Raw genomic sequence first — 15674 nt, 5'->3', positions numbered from 1 at the left:
ATGCCAAACTGGGGAGGAGGAGCCAAGTGTCCGGCCTGTGAGAAGTCGGTGTATCATGCAGAGGAGATCCAGTGTAATGGGAGGAGCTTCCATAAAACCTGCTTCATCTGCAGTGAGTTCCCCTCCTCTTCTTCGTCTCTCTGGTGTCACGGTGGATCAGCAGAAACAAAGAGCTTCTTCCAGCCCTTTTTCATTTCCTCCTCTTGGAATTGTTTCTTATTTGAGTTCTCGTCAGATTCGTCATTTCTTTCTTGCCTCCTTCATCTCTTTCATTCTCCGTCCATCTCTCCCCTCTTTCTTGCAACTTTCCAATCTGTTGTGCTTCTTTCTCCTCTTTTGTCTGAATTTCTTCCTTTCCTTTCTCTCTTTCTTCTCTTCAGTAACTCTTCTCCCTCCTCAGTAACTCCTCTTCCTCTTCATCGTTCTGTTCACTCCATAAAAAGCCTCTTTTCTCACCTTCCAGTCGTTTTACAGTAAAAACAGGTCTCTGAGTTTCTCCTCCTCTTCCTCTGTGGCCTGAATTTCAGTTGTGTTGTTGTTGTGTTACAGTCAAAATGTGTTAGGCCACAATCAGCCTCTCTTCGGTCTGATCCGAGGTTTTCTGTTCCCTCCCGTCTGTCATGAGCCTGAGCTCTGAGGCCTCATCCATCTCCTGAGAGTTCATCTTTTCTCCAACACTCGCCTCTCGTCCCACAAATAGAAACATGTAAACACGTGTGAATGCCTCCGTTGACTGATAAACCCAGCGAGGTGCAGGAGCTTTATTTAAACCCAATCGCTGCTCCATGACAGAGTCTGAACGGTAACAAGTTCAAGTGTGTGTGGTTTGTTGTGTCTGTTTCGCACAGTGAGCTGCAGGAAAGGTCTGGACAGCACCACGATGGCAGCGCACGAGTCCGAGATCTACTGCAAGTCCTGCTACGGCAAGAAATATGGGCCCAAAGGCTACGGATACGGGCAGGGAGCCGGAGCTCTGAGCTCGGATCCTCCCGGACACAACGTGGACCTGCGGCCTCACGAGTAACAACAACTATATTCATGCAGATCACACATTGTGCATTTCAACTCGCTGAGAGGCTTTTTACATGACATAATACACACGTCACAAAAACACATAGCAAACAAATAAGACGCACCGAGGGTCAGTTCATCCAAATCACCAAGGAACCAGGCATATTGTTATTGAGGCTTTGAGAATTCCATCTGGGAAATGTCCTTCCTAAAGGGTCTTTGGTGATTTGAGTGGATTTTGATAAATTTTTAATTATCTCTCTTTTGTTTTTTTAGATCTAAACCCAAACCCGCCACAACAAACTCAGACCCCAGTAAATGTCAGCAGACGTTCGGGGGGTCGGACCGCTGCCCTCGCTGCTCGAGAGCCGTGTACGCAGCGGAGAAGGTGATGGGAGCGGGAAAGGTGAGCACGGTGTTTGTCACTTAAATCTTTTATTCATGAGTTTTGTTAATGGAAAGTTCTATATGTGTCCACCTGTAATTTAAAGTTGGCACCTTTTGCCGTTTCTGACTGGACCTTATAGTGCTAAATCATATTAATAAAGTAATTTAGTGTAATCTAGAACTGTAAAATTCACAATATTGTCAAATAAATATCTTCTCTGTGTGTGTTTGTGTGTGTGTGTGTGTGTGTGTGTGTGTGTGTGTGTGTGTGTAGCCCTGGCATAAAACCTGTTTTCGCTGTGCACTGTGCGGTAAAAGCCTGGAGTCGACCACAGTGACCGACAAGGATGGAGAGCTGTACTGTAAAGGTACAAACACACACACACACACACACGTCTCCATGACATCACATTACATCGATTTCCTGACGAATTACTCGGCCTTCACCATATTTATTTGCCATTATAGTAAACTTAACAATAATGATAAACCTTAAAATACGTTTCACCTTAAAATTAAATAATTTACGTTTTGTGTACTTGAATTTCGTCCCAATAAGGAAGACATAAGAAGACAAGTCCCCATAATGTGACAGTTTAAACAGATTTGGGGTCCCACAACATGAGTGATACCTGGACCACACACACACACACACACTCACTTCACATTCTCTAACAGCATTGTTTCCTTCTCATCTCTTCAGTTTGCTACGCTAAAAACTTTGGCCCAAAAGGCTTCGGCCTGGGGAACGAGGCCATGCTGGAGGAGCGGCAGTGAACGTCTGCTCCTCTGATTGGTCACAAGGAGACGCTCTCATTGGACATTTAAGCTTCTGTGAAACTGGGAAACAGGATCTTCCTTTGACAGCAGAACAACTGGATGTCAGATGATGGTGCTTGATTCCAACATAAACATGTTTTGATATTTTAAAATGCATCTTTCTCAATAATGAATAAAGGGAAACCTATAAATAAACGTCTTACTACTTTCAAAAAGAATAATCATTATAAATACTGTCACAATGTCGTCTGTATCTCTTAAATTAGAAAATCATTTTGTTTGTAATACGACTGCAAAACGACTCCTGACCCCGTTTATAAGTCAGTGAGTTTCCACCAGTTACCTCCAGCTGTGAAAAAGGCAATTAACAGAGCCTCATCTTGTCAGAGTTTAATTATTTATAACCTTATTTACATTCATACATAATTCAGTGCAATATTTAATTAGAATAATTGAGGCAACAAGTGATTAACAGGAGGAATGTGGAGCGTCTGTCCCCAACAATAAAGTGTGAGCAGCCGAGCGGAGCAGCACAAGATTACACGTGTGACTAGAATTAGTCATTGTCTCGTATTATTAAATTAGAGCCGATAAAACACAGGAGTCAAAACTCATTTCATTCTTTGCGTCTGAATCAGTTTGGTTGAAAAGCATCGAACCGGGACAGTGAAACACCTTCTCCTCTTTTATGACCCACGCTGTGACCTAATGAACCGGATTGAACACGACTTCCTGTGGCGATTCATGATTTGATATCTCAACCGGGCGACGAGACACCACGAACAAACGACAACTCCCGCCCTGGAGTCGTGTGCGTCCACCAACCGGTTCGAACTTGAAGAAAGTCCCTAAAGGCAGATTGGAGAAATGTTCAAGAGGCCAAAATCCTGTTTTGTGAACCTGGATCATTCAAATCTAAATCAATTAACCTGAGTCCGAGTGATCACGTGTGGCAAAGTTAAAAGGATTCTCTCAAAGCGTTCTTACGATAACACTTTCACGAGGCGAAGTTTTCTCAGGCCATCGTGACCTTTGACTTCAAAATTCAAAACAGGTCCCAGGGTTCGGAGTTCCTGAGACGCTGAGTTCACAAGAATAACATGATTTTTAAGGTCACGTCCGAACCACCTTCATCTAATCCAGTTGTCCGTCAATCTATATTAACGTTTGTTCCAAATTTGAGGAAATTGACTTAAAGAATATTAGATATTAATATAGTGCAGACACGTGATATAATAGTATTATATATACTAATATACACGTGCAGACAAAAAAGCATAAAAATAGCTGCAAGAGACAATCGACCACAACATAAAAATAATCGACAGTCATTTTTAAAACAAGAAAATTCCACCAATTAGTTTTCTTTTGTATTTCTGTTTCATGTCAGAGTACAATAAATATATTTGTATATTTGGTCAAACTAATTATTTAAAGATGCCACCTTGAAAAAATAATAACTAATCCATTAAAGGAGAAAACAATATAATAATTTCTTCCCTTTCTGAAATCAACACACACGTTACTGGTGTGTTTATTTTATATTGTTCATATTTCACAGCCTGTGAGTCCACATGAGAAGCGACAGGCACAACATGTCTTTATTGAAGTGATATAGTGGTCATTCATTATTAAACACATGCAACTCTTACAAAATTCAGAAACTGTTTACACGTACAAAGAGGTTTTTTTCCCCCCCCTCAGGACAGATGATATAAAATAGGCTCAACGTGTTTTATAAAAAGAAAAAATCTTCCATTACAGTTGAGGCCTTTAAAGGTTCAGTTCACCCAAATGAAGATGTCACGCACACTGGTCGGGTGTAAGGCCGCAGCAGTCTGTACAAAGAGCAACTGAATCCCTGTCTGCTTCTACCGTCGCCCGCCCCCCCCCCCCTCTCTCTCCACTCATAAAAAAATAAATAAATAGAATCTGTGCTTTTTTTTGGTCCATAACCTCTGGTTTGACCTTGGATCCTGAGCGAGTGGCGGCCGGCGGGGGGGGGGGGTCAGACCATGTCGGCCTGTCCGAACACGTGCTGCTCGCGGTTGGGGGGGAACTGCTGCGTCCAGTCCACCACGGCCGGCTTGAAGAGGCCGCAGCAGCGCAGCTGGAAGAAGGAGGCGAGGTTCCGCACCACGCCCGAACTGCAGGAGGTGGAGAGGAGGAGGAGTCAGGAGCCGAGTCAAACACGTGAATAATTATACTTCAGACAGAATTAAAACAATTACATTACATTACATGTCATTTAGCTGACGCTTTTGTCCAAAGCGACTTACATTTGTAGTACACTCAACATTTATGAGGGGCCATTTAGGGGTTCAGTATATTGCCAATGACATGGGGAAGAGTGGGGATTGAACCGGCAACCTTCTTGTTGGAGAACACCCACTCTACCCCCTAGGCCACACCGCCCCAAAAACACCGCCCCAAAAACAATAACAAATGACGATGCCTGATGACATTTGTAAAGCAGCATGGAATCATGGGAGTGGTTGACTTCCCCCCCCCACGATGGATGAGAATCATGTTCACAGATTAGATCAAATATCGAACTCTTATTCACGTGACGCAGGAAACAGGAGTTTCTGATCGTGATCCCTTACGAGAGGATATGACAGTGAAAAGGTGACAGAAGGAAACGTCCTGTTACCTTCAATAAAAGTGTGGATCTGTGGGAAATATTTTGGGATAATGGAAGTCAACGAGAGTCGACATTTTTACGAATTACATATTGAAAATGAAGCCGTACTAGTTCTGATGCATTTGTATTAATGTGATAAACTTTCCCTCTGTTAAAAAAACCCAGAGTAGACATGTGAACAATATGGATCCACACCTCATCAGTTATAGATCTGTTGCTCTTTATTATTTGTCATCCCACCCCCCGTCAGGATCCTGTAGAAAGATGACTCTGTGATCTGATTGGTCGGTAGCTCGGCTGTTGAAAGGTTCTGATCTGAACTTTTAACCTTTTCCAGAGCTCATCAGCGGTTTACAGTTCGTTACCACGTTACCTTGGTAACCACACGTCCTCGTACAGAGCTGCACTGAAACTCACTTGTATGGATTCTGTCTCAGGGAGACCGACTGCCGCAGCTTCATCTGGTGATTCGTCAGATTCGTCCGCTCGCTCGTGGTCAGTCCCAGAAAGGCAATCTGCTCGAAAACAAACAGGAACGTGCGTCACCGCAGGAGCAGAGGAGACAGTGGAGTAAACACAGCAGCTCATCGGAATGTAAACAGAGGAGAAAGCTGGCTCGGTCTGGTTTGGAGACGGAGAGGATTATTCATGAGACGTTCGGGAGCCTCGGCTGCTCGGTAACGCTCCGCAGGCAGTTACCTGGTAGAGCTGCAGTAGCAGGATCAAGCTGGACCAGCACGTGTGGTAGAAGGCCAGCAGGAAGATGCTGAGCACCCAGGGAGAGCAGCTGACCAGGGAGGAGACCACGCCCCACAGGCCCTGCTCCTCGTAGTGCAGCACACAGTGAGTCGACCAGTCTGAAATAACAAAACACAGCCCGGGAGGATGAGTCTCTCCAGAGCCGACGCAAAAACTGAGTCAGAGGATCACACGGCACGTCGGAGTCACTCACACACGAGAGAACCGTAGAACATCCAGGCTCCCATGAGCACCAGGGAGAACAGGAAGAGGACGAAGTACTGATGGTTCCTCGCACCTGCAAGAGAAGACGTGGAACGAGACAGGTCGTCTTCAACTTACTGCAAAGCCTCAGAGGTCGAGAACAGATGATCACTCTAATATGAACAGAGGTTATTCATGAAGTGCAGACATGCTCGTTTCTATTGTCTATATCTCTGGAATAGATTTCTAGATGTAAAAGAAAATTACTTTGTTCGACAGGACAAAAACAAAACACTCCTCCTGAGAAGTCTTGTTTGTAATGAACCCAAATTAGTAGAATCATTATTTTTATTCTAAATCTTACAGACTTCATCTAAATCTGGTGGAAAGTTGGACTTCTGGAAAAATAACTAATAACTTTAATCATTAAGGAGTTCAAATTGTGGGATTTGGGGCATTTTTGAATCATTTTCACATGAACTAAAGAAGTCAAATACAAAGCTACTGTATAATCTGATTTTTCTGCAGCTCTAGAATGAAACGTATCAGAGGAATGTTGCATACACTGCACGCACGTTGTCATATAAGCCTATAAACACTATATTCTACATTTACTCCACAACTGGTTCGTAATATGAATTTTAACTAAATAAAATATCTTAAAATTTGTATTTTTTACCACCGTTACTGTTGTAAAGCTGTTTGTAAGTCAGACTTAAATCATCCATTAAGTTTTTACGATCCTCTGCAGCTGCTACGACAAATCAGCTCCAAAAGTGAATCACCTGGAAATACTCTCCCAAGTAATATTCCCACAAAGCTTGATTTAAAATAGAGTTTTTGAGTTAAAATGTAAATATCTTCAGATTGTTCCGTGGAGGTGTTTTCATGAGGTCGGTACCGATGCAGCTGTTGGTCCAGACGGAGTGGTGGTCCTGCTTCGCCACGCAGGCGTCACACGAGAAGCAGTGCTGCGCCCTCGCTGGTTTCTTTATCTGCGAACAGAGCAGAGACAAACAGAAGAGGTCGTTCTGTCGCTCAGTGACACGATGTGGTAGAAAAGGTAAAGTCTGAGTGTTCGGAGCTTCACCATGCAGGAGGTGCAGAGGATCCTGGGGTCCAGACAGCCGGCTTCAGCCAACACCAACACATTCTGACAACACACCGGAAACAAAAACTTAGCTCAGCCTCGCAGAGAACATTCACATGTAAGACATCCTTCAGAAATCCATCCCACCATTTTCTTCTCCTCCTCGGTTGCCTTGACGAAGCCAGGGTCCGTCCTGCAGGTGCGGAGGTAGTAGTAGAGCAGAGCAGTGGCGTTCAGCGTGAACAGAACCTGGACTGTGGCGCTGGGTCCATGTGGGCTTCAGTGTTAAGAAACTCTTTGCCCACTCGTTTGATCAACAGGCTCAAATATTAAACAGGAATTCAGAATTCAAGAAGATGCATTTGCCAGGTTTTAAGTGATCACAACACAAGTAGGAATAATGTTTTCTGCAAATACAGGATATCTGGCAGGAACCACAGGCACCAGGTGACGAGCATCCAGAAAACAGAGGCCATGAGCGATGCAGCCGGGAGGAGAGACTGAAAGGACGGACTCGGGAAATTCCTGTTAAGACACAAATATAAATTGATAATAAAATGAAAGAAACACACAGTGTAAATTACTTTTTAATTTAGAAGAGTCAGGCAGGTTTATTTTAAAACTCCAACTGCTACGTTCCAAGCCACTCCGTCTAAAGCGGAGAACTTTGGAAAAAAACGCTGCTACACCTGTTTTATTTTGAAAACTCCGGAGTATAGATGTGTACAGAACCGTGTCCTCACCTTGCGACCAGGTTGATCACGCCTATCGCACAGACCAGCAGGATCCCTTTGAGCAGCCAGGAGTCTGAGTTCATATCTACTATCGCGCCCACACACCCGAACATGGCCGTGCAGAGCAGAAACTGCAGAATCGCCTGAGAAACGTGCAGAGAGGAGGATGTTAGAGCAGGAGAAACTGTTTTAAAGCTGTAAATCTGAGCTCCTCAGTGTGTGTGTGTGTACCTTGTATCTGTTGACCATCCGCAGGCAGCGCGAGTTGGAGCGGATCCTCTCCTGCTTGACGTGGTTGAGCATGTGAACGAGCAGCGGGCTGTGCACCTGGTGCGCCAGATCGATGGGCGTGTGACCCTGGAGAAGACGCAGGTACAACGTGAAGACGGGAATCAATAACGGGTTCCAATGTGTATCAATCAATCAATCAAATTTTATTTGTATAGCCCATATTCACAAATCACAGTTTGTCTCATAGGGCTTTAACATGGTGTGACATCCTCTGTCCTTAACTGCAAGAGTCAGGAAAAACTACTGAAAACCCTTTTAACAGGTAAAAATATGTAGAAACCTCAGAGAGACACACGTGAGGATCCGTCTCCCAGGACGGACACAAGTGCAATAGATGTCAAGTGTAGGAAAACATCATCAAGATTAAAGTTTTTAGCAGCATTGATGAGGGTAAACATTTTGAAGGATAACTTCAATACTATATATCAAGTAGTCCTGCTGCAATCATAGTCTCTGGTCAGCAGCAAGATCATGATCCACCATCAAGATCGGATCCACTATAGTAGTTCTGTTAACGTCTGTCACCTCACATTTAATCTGTGTCACAGGCTCCACCCACAACATCTGAGCTCAGTGCTGTTCAACCACTAACTACTAATCAAAGTTTCCCCAAATACATGTTTTTCAAAAAGAAAATGTAATCAGAAGTAACAGTACTTTAGTATTACTCCCTCTTTGAGAGATCCGGCCTTTTGAATTACATTTACATTTATTAATTTCAAATGTTCCAACAACAAGATGTCTCCTGCTTCACTTGAAGGTTTCCTCATTGCATTAATTTACGATTTTTCTTAACTCTGGTGTGAATGTTGTGCAGCTCACATTGATATTATCTGCGTCCACGCTGGCGCCAGCGTCCAGCAGCAGGTGGGCGGAGTCGACGTTTCCTGCGAGCACGGCGCAGTGCAGCGGCGTGTTCCTGTTCACCTTGTCCACGGCGCTCACCGAGGCGTTGTTCTTGATGAGGAAGTTCGTGGGTTCAGGCCTGGGAAAAGAGAAAAGGGTCGGGGATTTACTTCAGCTGTGTTTTATCAGGAAGATTGATTACATTGTTGATATAAACTGGAAAGTTATTATTAAATAATAACAACAAAAATGCAACAACTGAACAAGAAGAAATCAAACAATATATCTCAGGAGAAGCAAAATGAGCTGAACAAATAAATCACAGACCAGGTCTCATTTAGAGTAAAAAATAAATAATATTCAGCCACTTATACAATTACTGAACACCAGAGCGGTTTAATATTTATCCCTGCACTTCTTTTCTTTCTTTTTCTTAGACCATCGCACTGTTTGTATTGTTTTGTGTTGTGATGTATATTCTGTGTAAGCACACTGAGAGCCACTTTACCAAGTCAAATTCCTTGTTTGTGCAAACTTACTTGGCCAATAAAACCTGATTCTGATTCTGAAATATATCTGTGAAGGAGCAGCGAACTTACCCAATGATCTTCTGAGCTGCTAACATCAGCGGCGTCTGTCCGTTGCAGTCCGGCCCATCGACTTCCTGGAGACCAAGAGGCAAAGATAGATTTACATCCAGGAAAATAAAAGGAAGAGAAGAGATAGAAGCGTCCTGAGGGATGCTGACCTGTCCTTTAGCCATTAGATAAGCAGCTATCGCCATGTGCTGGAAGAGGATGGCGAGGTGCAGAGCGCGGTAACCTTCTCCGTCAGCGATGGAGGGATCTGCTCCGTACCTCATCAGCTGGATCACCATGGGGAGGTGGCCCTGCCTGTTCACAGAGAGGGGGGGGGGGGACCAACAATAACATGAGGGTGAAACAACAGAGAAGTTTCAAAACAAGTCAATTTATCATCGTCTAGGAAATGCTGTGGAGGAGACTTAACAAATAAAACAACTTGTAATATTTGATAGAATGATTTTATGATCCCAGTGTTTTGTTTCTCTGCTGATTAATAAAAACATGTGTCTGAATTTGAATGAATACGATGAAACTGGTCCAAACACCAGCTCCCAGTGCATTGATGGTCAGACGGTCACCTGATGGCCCAGTGGAGAGGAGAGGAGTTCAGGTCCCCCCCGAGCTGGTCCACTATCGCCCCATTAGACAGGAAATACCTGTGAGAAAACCAAAGAGCAGATAAAGAGTGGACGTCTCTGGGTGCTTTTAAAAACAGCTGTGAATTATAAACACAAAGGATTCTTCTGATAGTGAAAATGAAAAAAACCCTGAGCTGGTTTCTTAATGTGATGTTCAACTGACCCCAGCAACACTGAGCTATTTATGGTTTACCTTACTTTAAATGATTCTAATTTAAATTCATGTTAAACTTAAGGACAGAAAATATCACGTTTACAAGAGAATAACATTTACACTTCAATGTTTCACCTAATTTCGCTTAAATTAAGGAATAAAATCCAAAGACTGATTTTAAATATGAGCCTGTGAATAATCTGCTGAATCATCTCGAGCAACCTTTACCCAGTGAGGTGTGGAGGAGAATTACTGAGGTACTGATTGACATGTCAGGTGAGGTAGTAACCTGCAGTGGACTCTTTATATATATATATATATATTTAAACAACAGGTGTCAGACAGAAATGATATTGCCACGTCTTACTTGACCAGCTCGGAGCGGTTGTTGATGGCCGCCCAGTGCAGCAGAGACACGTTCTCTTTGTCCGGCTGCCGGACGTCGTACCCGGCCTCCACCAGCTCCTTGCAGCGCTCCAGGATACCGAACCTCCGGGGATCACACAGAGGAGAAGACTTTTACAAAACACACCGATAGCTAGACTGTCAAATTCATAAGAACCAGTCCTCTAACCAGTCTGTGCCTGATTGTTTTCATCAAGATCCATAAAGTATTCCCTGGGAAAACTATTAAAACGCTCTATCTCACATATCTAACAACTAATCCTGGATCTGTCCCCTTGTCTGATTCTGAGCTGAAAATGAACGAGTCCTTTCTCGGCTCGTGTTTCATCCTTCAGCCAAATTTGTTTGAAATACATTCTGTAGTTTTTGCATGAACCAGCTGACAAACCAACAATGAACAGGGCTGAAAACACAACTTCCTCCTGGGTGGAGGTTGTCACAGCTTCCAGACAAATGTTTGAATGTGCACACAGTTGCGAAATCATAATTAAAAACCCAACAAGAAGATCTAATACAGATCATTAAATAAAAATCATTGAAATATATTTTTAAAGGGACAAAATAACAAGTTGTCAGCTCTGCCCGAATGTGGAAAAGCAGGTTCAGGTAATCCCAGTTTCAGTCTATTTGAAAGACATTTCCTCACATGGGTTCAGGGAGTGGCTCTACACATTCTTTTCTTTTTCTTACAACAAGCAGTGACCTCTGCTCCCGGATCGGAGAGAGGAAGAGGCCGAGCAGCAACTCCTGATCGATCTCAACTCGATCAGACCTGGTTCGTGAAGCCTTTAATTCTTCGGCCTGGTTTTCTTTCTAGATGAATTTCAATCTGATCCAATAAAAATGAGTCATCCCCTTCTGACTGTAAACACAGAGTTCTACATTCCTGCAGTTCAGTTGTTAAACTCCTGCACAAATACACTGATAAAGATTAGATATTCGGTGAAAGGTAGCTCTAACAAATTTTATAGTAAGTGGCTTCCCTTTCTTACATTCTTTCACTCTCATTCTTTATTATTCAAAATCAAGTGGAAAGTTGATACTTTAATTATTAAGGGGTTTAAGTTGTGGGTTTTGGGCCATTTTTGAAATATTTTCACATGAACTAAAGAACTCAAATACAAAGCTGCTGTATAATCTGATTATTCTGCAGATCTAGAATGAAACGTATCAGAGGAATGTTGCATACACTGCACGCACGTTGTCATACAGCCTATACACAATATATTCTATATTTATTCCACAACTGGTTCGTAATATGAATTTCAACAAAATAAAATATCTTAAAATTTGTATTTTGCCACCGTTACTGTTGTAAAGCTGTTTGTATGTCAGACTTAAATCATCCATTAAGTTTTTACGATCCTCTGCACCTGCTACGAAAAATCAGACCCAAAAGAATCACCTGGAAATCTCCAAAGAGAGTCTCAGGGGGCAGAGACTCTCCAGTCTCTGCCCCCTGATTGACGGAACCCCCCCCTCTCTCTTCTCTCTTTCTTCTTCCTTTTTATTCACTCATTTACTTATTCTTTTTTTTTTTTTTTTTTCTGTGTTTTCTTTTGTTTTTTGTTTTCCTTTTGATTTATTTAAACTGTGCAGCTTTAATACTTTATTATTATTTAATAGAATTTACAGTTATCTATCTTTCATTATTATTATTATTTTCATTGAGTTGTGTATTGTATTGTTCGTATGACCACGTTCATGTGGTCCAGAAAATAAGAAAACTATCCTAGGAGGAAGACTGTATACCTTACTCTTCATCCATTGTGATGCACAGTGTTTTTATGGTGTTAATGTCTCTATATATTGTTAATTGTCTGACTGTAATTTTGAGACACCCAATGTAAATTTGACATTGCTTCCTGTTCTACTGTGCCATACCTTCTAATAAAAATATTTAAAAAAAAAAAAAAATACACTGATTAGATATCCGTTTGGGTCAGGGACAAAGTGTGTGTTGACCTCTGGGCTACATTTTAAACATATTTGAAACTTATAAATTATCCGTTGTCATTCTGGTTTACTTTTGTGAAAACACAGTGAGAACATCTGGAAAAACATCTGAGTAAAAGAAAAAGAAATAAGAAAAAAAAATCCAAATTAAAATGTAAAAGATCATTTGAGATTTTGAAGTATAATTCTGAGGTTATGAGTTGGCAAAAAATTACATTTCCAACAAAAACAACGGGTCCACAGCAAAAATAATCAAGGTTAGTCACAAACTTTCCTGAGAGTGATTAAAAAATAATGTTTGTACACGTCCTGCAAATCATAGAGAGGAATATTTGATTATCAGGTTTATCAGGATCAACTGCGAACCTATAGGAAAGAAATGTGCTGGATGAAGCAGCTGCCAAACTTAAATGTAAGAGAGCAATATGTAAAAATGTAATTACATATTAAAGGAAGAGGCTTTGATGTTACTGAATATAAAAATCTTCATAATATCATTAATCATCACACATTGAAACGAAACGTGTGTGGTTTGCTTTATCCTCTCAATCCGGAAAAATCTGATTTAACGTCACATATGTGTACAAGTAATACTTTTCTCTGACTGTCGACATGAAACGGAAAATAACAGATCCTCCCCCTCCCCCACTCACTGTGTTGCCTTGACGATGTCCCAGCTGCCGCTGTCGTCCATGTGCGAGCGTTTCTTCGGCTGCTCCATCGTCTGATCGGCGCCTTTGCCGAACGGCCCCTGGAAGGCCGGCGCAAAGGCAGGAGGCACGCCGCCGAACGCCGCCGCCCTCGGCCCGTGGCTGTGGGAGTGACCGCCATGTCCGTGGTGACAGCCGTCACGCATGTGGCCGTGATCCTGGCACAAGAAACACACAAGGGACACACACAGGGTTGGGTCCAGAAGGGTTCGTGTGGAAACTTCATCCTGGCAGATTAGGCTCAGTCACACAGAATATACAGTACACACACACATACACACACACACACACAGTACACATACACACAGAACACATACACACATACACACACACACACACACACACACACACACACACACACACACACACACACACACAGTACACATACACACAGAACACATACACACACACACACACAGAACACACATACACACAGATAGATAGATAGATAGATAGAGAGATTATCTCACACACACACACACACAGAACACACACACACAGAGAACACACATACACACAGATAGATAGATAGATAGATAGATAGATAGATAGATAGATAGATAGATAGATAGATAGATTATCTCACACACACACACACACAGAACACACACACACACAGAGAACACACATACACACAGAACACACATACACACAGATAGATAGATAGATAGATAGATAGATAGATAGATAGATAGATAGATAGATAGATAGATAGATAGATAGATAGATAGATAGATAGATAGATAGATAGATAGATTATCTCACACACACACACACAGAGAACACACACACACAGAACACACACACACACACACAGAACACACACACATACACACAACACAAAACACACATGCCCTTATTCACAAATCACAATTTGTCTCACAGATCTTATCAAGGTGCCACTTCCTGTTCTTAACCCTCAAAGAGAATCAGGAAACAAAACGTAGAAACCACATGTGAGCATCCGTCTCCCAGGAAGTGCAACAGATGCTGGAAACTGTATTTGTACATTAAAAAAATCTTCACCACCACAATCACAGTTACTATTGTTATTATTATTATTAATATCTTTAATTTGAGTAGAGAAAGTCTCTCTGTCGTCCGCCTGCCGCTCACCAGGAAACACGATGTGGTGAAACACAAACAGGAAATTGAAACCAACTCCGGTAACTTTCCAGTTGATCTGGTAAACTCAGTATTTTTGTATATATTAGAATATGTATATAATCATAAATTGAGTATAATTCTGGGGGGGGTTCTGTGGGTTTATTTGTATCACTACAGTAAAGTCACATGTTCTTAACATTTCTTCTCCACTACACTTCTGATATAGGACTCAATAATCCAGGATATTCTTTTTGAAATTGATATTAATTGAAATTTATGCATTTTTGAACGAGCTTTTTCTGTTGCGAGTTGCTTTGATCTTCTCTCACATCAAAGGGTTCTGGAGGATTATATAGAATAAGAAATAATTCAAAGCCATCATTAATTCAACTGAACTTCCGTCTGTCCTCCTTCTGCAGCTCAACGGGGAAACTGAAACCTAACATAGATTTGAATATATGAGTAGTACATGAGTATTTGTATATTATCAGAGTATAATACTGCATGGGGGGGGGGGGGACCAGGAAGAGGCAGATCCACGTGAGAACCTCAGACTAATAAACGTGTTTGAATCATTTAATGGAGGAAACGATGAAACAGTTAAATCATCATCATGACGACGCTGGGCACTTGGCTAGTTAGCGCTAGTTAGCTAGTTAGCACAGTTAACTGACTTAGCACGGGTCAGGTGTTAAGTTAGTCTTCGCCTGGTTGACCACAGGTAAACTGGCAGCACGTCAGCCACGCCCACTTCCGCCTGGCACAGCGGGTTCGACTCCGCAGGTTAATTCCGCGTTTTAAAAGCAACTCGCCGTCGAGATTAACCGCGAGTTAGCTGGTTAATGGCCAACGAGGGAGTTAACCCGGGTTGGACCGCAGCGTCTGACCCGGGTTAACGAGTCGGGCCCGTGCTTAGCAGCGAGTAAACGAGAGGAGACTCACGGTGTTGCTCTCGCTCCAGTCCATCTTCGTGAGGGGGAACCGAAAAACAACAGCTCCTGCTGCTACACGGACCACGATCGACGTGCCACTTCCGCTGCTCGCTTTTCAAAACAAATGCAGCTAATACTAATACAACAACTACTACCACTACTACCACTAGTAAATTAAGTAGTAGCAGTTATACTACTACTATAACTGCTACTACGACTACCAATAATAATAATAATTATTATTATTATAATAACAATAACAGTACTACTGATAGATTTCATAGTGACATGTCTGCGAACATAACAAGATTTCCTATGTTTTGATGTAAAAATCATTTTTGACAACCTCCATTTGTGGCTTTGATTTTCTCAATTGTTCCTTTGATGAATGCTCGGATTGTTTCCTGCTGTTTTTTGTAATTTACGAGAGAACTAACAATAACAATAATACTACTACTACTAC

At 42.1% G+C, this 15674-nt stretch overlaps 2 protein-coding genes across 3 annotated transcripts; one reads left to right on the top strand and one right to left on the bottom strand.

Annotated features, from left to right (window-relative positions):
* csrp3 (cysteine and glycine-rich protein 3 (cardiac LIM protein)) lies at nt 1-2175 on the top strand. 2 transcript variants are annotated; one of them, XM_061067703.1, is made up of 5 exons: nt 1-112; nt 849-1020; nt 1288-1417; nt 1673-1766; nt 2102-2175. In XM_061067703.1, exons 1-5 carry the CDS (start codon nt 1-3, stop codon nt 2173-2175), a joined length of 582 nt encoding a protein of 193 aa, XP_060923686.1. The 2 variants fall into 2 exon arrangements, with proteins under 2 accessions (XP_060923686.1, XP_060923685.1); XM_061067702.1 differs by having other exon boundaries at nt 1-172.
* A 1889-nt stretch (nt 2176-4064) lies between these two features.
* On the bottom strand, nt 4065-15250 carry zdhhc13 (zinc finger DHHC-type palmitoyltransferase 13). Its single transcript, XM_061067698.1, has 17 exons — nt 15222-15250; nt 13116-13330; nt 10469-10591; nt 9888-9965; nt 9474-9618; nt 9325-9389; nt 8702-8864; nt 7820-7945; nt 7598-7731; nt 7279-7379; nt 7002-7126; nt 6855-6917; nt 6666-6759; nt 5775-5858; nt 5522-5679; nt 5240-5337; nt 4065-4325 (listed from the first exon to the last, which is right to left on the bottom strand). The coding sequence occupies exons 1-17, from the start codon at nt 15243-15245 to the stop codon at nt 4187-4189; spliced, it is 1935 nt and encodes a 644-aa protein (XP_060923681.1). The 5' UTR covers nt 15246-15250; the 3' UTR covers nt 4065-4186.
* Nucleotides 15251-15674: the final 424 nt, after the last annotated feature.

This window comes from Limanda limanda, chromosome 3, assembly GCF_963576545.1.
Source record: "Limanda limanda chromosome 3, fLimLim1.1, whole genome shotgun sequence".
NCBI classification, from domain to species: Eukaryota; Metazoa; Chordata; class Actinopteri; order Pleuronectiformes; family Pleuronectidae; genus Limanda; species Limanda limanda.
The sequence above is the reverse complement of the archived record's forward strand: the minus strand, read 5'-3'. Positions and strand labels throughout refer to the sequence as shown.

Bases quoted from the DNA above. Each gene is read 5' to 3' on its own strand.
- csrp3 (XM_061067702.1), top strand. From the start codon at position 1: ATGCCAAACTGGGGAGGAGGAGCCAAGTGTCCGGCCTGTGAGAAGTCG. The intron at 1,418-1,672 runs GTGAGCACGGTG...GTGTGTGTGTAG, and splicing joins AGGTGATGGGAGCGGGAAAG to CCCTGGCATAAAACCTGTTT. The intron at 1,767-2,101 runs GTACAAACACAC...TCATCTCTTCAG, and splicing joins TGGAGAGCTGTACTGTAAAG to TTTGCTACGCTAAAAACTTT.
- zdhhc13 (XM_061067698.1), bottom strand. From the start codon at position 15,245: ATGGACTGGAGCGAGAGCAACACC. The intron at 5,859-6,665 runs GTACCGACCTCA...CTTCTCTTGCAG, and splicing joins CTGGACCAACAGCTGCATCG to GTGCGAGGAACCATCAGTAC. The intron at 5,338-5,521 runs GTAACTGCCTGC...GTTTTCGAGCAG, and splicing joins TGCTACTGCAGCTCTACCAG to ATTGCCTTTCTGGGACTGAC.